Source organism: Antrostomus carolinensis, unplaced genomic scaffold, assembly GCF_000700745.2.
Source record: "Antrostomus carolinensis isolate BGI_N321 unplaced genomic scaffold, ASM70074v2 scaffold25832, whole genome shotgun sequence".
NCBI classification, from domain to species: Eukaryota; Metazoa; Chordata; class Aves; order Caprimulgiformes; family Caprimulgidae; genus Antrostomus; species Antrostomus carolinensis.
This window is the reverse complement of record NW_010300545.1, coordinates 2,614-5,562: the sequence shown is the minus strand read 5'-3', so window position 1 is coordinate 5,562 and position 2,949 is coordinate 2,614. Positions and strand designations below refer to the sequence as shown.

The window sequence follows — 2,949 nt, the reverse complement described above, 5'->3', positions numbered from 1 at the left end:
ACATGCCATCACAGCCCACTGCAGGGGACCTGAAGGGAATGGTGCCTTGCTGGGGGGTCCACCCCCTTCTCCAGCCCATCCTGTCCCAAGTGCCCAGCTTAATGGAGGTTCCACTACATCCTCTGGGAAACACCCTTCCAGCCACAGCTGGGGACCACCGTGCTCAGGACACCAAACTGAAACCATTCCCTGGGTGGGCATCACCCTCCCTGGCACACACACAGCACTCAGGTTGGCACTCACACAGCACCAAAAGCAGCCATTGGCTCAGCACACCATGGTGAGGAGCACCCAGCTTTATTTTCCCAAGCCGAGGTGGTTGGGTAGGGAGGAGCAGGGGGCTGGCACATGGTTTCCCCTTCAACCCTAGATGAAGCGCTTGTTCTCCTCCTGGTAGTCGTAGGGGTCTCCAGCGAAGGGCAGCGGTGGTGGGTGGTTGTAGATGCCCATGAGGAAGATCCAGAGGGTGCCCAGCACCAGCGTGGGGGTGATGAGGAAGAGGCAGAGGCGGTCCAGGGTCCGGGCCACACGGTTCCAGTTGTCCTTCTCCTGGGGAGGGAGCCGGGCTGTGGGTGGCACAGTGGGCACAAGGAGCCACTTCTGTGTCCCCCATGCCCATGGACCCCACCTCATTGTAGCTGTTTTTCTCCCGCATGTGCTTGACGATGAAGTTGGCGTTGTCAACAATGGGTTTTATATGCTCGTAGAGCTGCTCCTCGCCCGCATCCATGCCTACTGGTGTCACACCTGGGGGTGAGGAGGGCAGTGAGATGGGCTCCGAAGGGTAGTCACCCTCCAGAGACCCCCACTCTGCCACCCTCCCCTGTGTCCCCATGGAGGGTCCAAGGCTCACAGGCAGGCGTGACGCGGCTGGCCAGCCCGTGCCGTTCCGACTGCTTCTCGAACATGAGCTCGCTGCGGGACTTGACGCTGAAGTACTCCTCCGCCTTGGCAATGTACCCGGCCGAGCTGCAGCGTCGGATGCGTGGGGCACCCGCTGGGCTCTCCGCTGGCTGTGACATGCCCAGCAGGCGGGGTAGGATGTCCAGGAAGACCTGGGACATGGGAAGGGATGTCAGGTCCCTTGGCCACCCGCTCAGTGCAATATCACCTTGTCCTCATCTTCTGCCCCCAACCTGGATGTACAACCCCTTGGAGTGGAACGGATGGGACACCCTGATGCAATGCCAAGGCTGTGTTGTCCCACACATGTCCCTCCATGCCCTGTACGCACCAGGTCACCTACCGCAGCCCAGCACCGTGCTCACCTCTTTGACCCAGTCGGACATGATGTGGGTGCTGGGGGTGCGGAAATGGAAGTTGAGGACCACAACACAGATCACCACCACGGCTGTCACCAGCAGCATGATGAAAAGCAGGTACCTGTGGGGGGCATGGACCTGGGGCTGGCATTGCTACAGGGGTTCGGCAGAGGCATAACTGCCTTCTGGCACCCCAGGGACCCCCCAGCACCTCTCCTGTGCCCCATGGTGTCCAGGACTCACTTGCCAATGAGGGGGATGGCATGGGAGGTGGCAGGCAGGCGCTGGGAGATGAGCAGGAGGAAGACAGACTGGGCCAGGAGCACTGAGATCACCAGGGTCATCTTCTCACCACCTGGAGAGCAGGTAAGCTTAGGGCAACTGCTGCCCCAGTTCCCCTCCCAGTTCCCCAGTGCTAGGACTGCCCTCCCAGTGTCTCATTGTACACTGCTCCATGTAGGGTTTTCTATTATGGGGGTACCCCAGGGTCCCTGTACACAGGGTATCCTGTGCCCAAGTGTGCCCCTGCCAGGGTGCCTGGCTGGGATGATGGTGTCCAACATGGAGATGTCCCTGTAGCAGCATGTCCATGTGCTGGGCATTTTGGAGTCCCCATGTCCCAGGACCTGGTGCAGGTGTGAGACATGGAGATGTGCCATGGGGTGAGCTCTGTGCCTGGCACAGATGCCACGGGGCTCACTTACTGTCGGCAGGCAGGTAGAAGACAAGGATAGCCATGAAGGCAATGAGGATGCAGGGCGTGACAATGTTGATGACGTAGAAGAGTGGCTTGCGCTTGATGATGAGGTAGAAGGTGATGTCCTGGTGCTCGCTGCTCCCGGGGGGATTCTCGGGGTGGATATTCTTGCGGGCTGGGCGGTGGATGATTTCCCATTCCCCGTTCTCTGTCAGGGCACGTGGGACAGTGCATGGCATGAGGGATTCCTGCCATGCCCATCCTCACCAGCCCCACCAGCACCCGGTTTCCCTGTCCTGGGTCTGGGTAGTTCCAAGCCTGGTGGGATGGGTGCCAGGGTGCCAAAGCCCTGGGTACTTGGGTGTCCCCATGGCAGGATAACCCAATGCTAGAGTGCCCCCAAGCCCTGCACAGGGTGTCCCACTGCCACAGGACATGGCAGAGAGCACAAACATTACCTGTGAAGCCTTCGGGGTCAATGATGATCCACTCCACTGGGTAATTCTTGCCTGTGTCCGGGTCACTCTCCTCCTTCAAGTGCATGCTGATCTCCAGGGCACTGTACGCCAGTGAGCTGGCCCACGGCCGGGGGGACAGACAGTGAGGGGCTGCGCCTGCTGCTTGGTACCCACCACCCCCCCCATCCTGAACTCCAGCATGATGGACTCAGGCCACTGAGTCACCTTCAAACCCCCACCTTGCTGTACCCCAAGAGCAAGGGGAGGTGCTGGCAGCAGCAGGCACTGCAGGCGGCTGGGTTGCCCACCCTGCTGCCTGGCCCTGCCATGGCCCGCCCTGCCCCCCTGCTGCCTGGCCCTGCCATGCCCTGCCCTGCCCCAGTCAGCCCCCTGGCACCTGAATTTGAGGGTGCAGTTCTGCCAGTCGAAGGGGAAGAAATCAACATTGATGGGGCAGGCGCTGCGGAAGATGGCGGGTGGCAGCCAGTAGACGTAGCCCGGGTCGGAGATGAGGACATTGGAGTAGTAGGCA

At 60.8% G+C, this 2,949-nt stretch overlaps 1 protein-coding gene across 1 annotated transcript in view; it reads right to left on the bottom strand.

Annotated features, from left to right (window-relative positions):
• Positions 1-366: 366 nt before the first annotated feature.
• CHRND (cholinergic receptor nicotinic delta subunit) overlaps positions 367-2,949 on the bottom strand; it is a 4,110-nt gene continuing 1,527 nt past the window's right edge. The window contains exons 5-12 of the mRNA XM_029083806.1: positions 2,815-2,949; positions 2,418-2,533; positions 1,967-2,167; positions 1,506-1,617; positions 1,269-1,383; positions 854-1,055; positions 629-747; positions 367-549 (exon numbers count right to left, since the gene is read on the bottom strand). The exon at positions 2,815-2,949 is cut by the window's right edge and continues 72 nt beyond it. Coding sequence (XP_028939639.1) covers positions 367-549; positions 629-747; positions 854-1,055; positions 1,269-1,383; positions 1,506-1,617; positions 1,967-2,167; positions 2,418-2,533; positions 2,815-2,949 — 1,183 coding nt within the window. The remainder of the gene's footprint in view (positions 550-628; positions 748-853; positions 1,056-1,268; positions 1,384-1,505; positions 1,618-1,966; positions 2,168-2,417; positions 2,534-2,814) is intronic.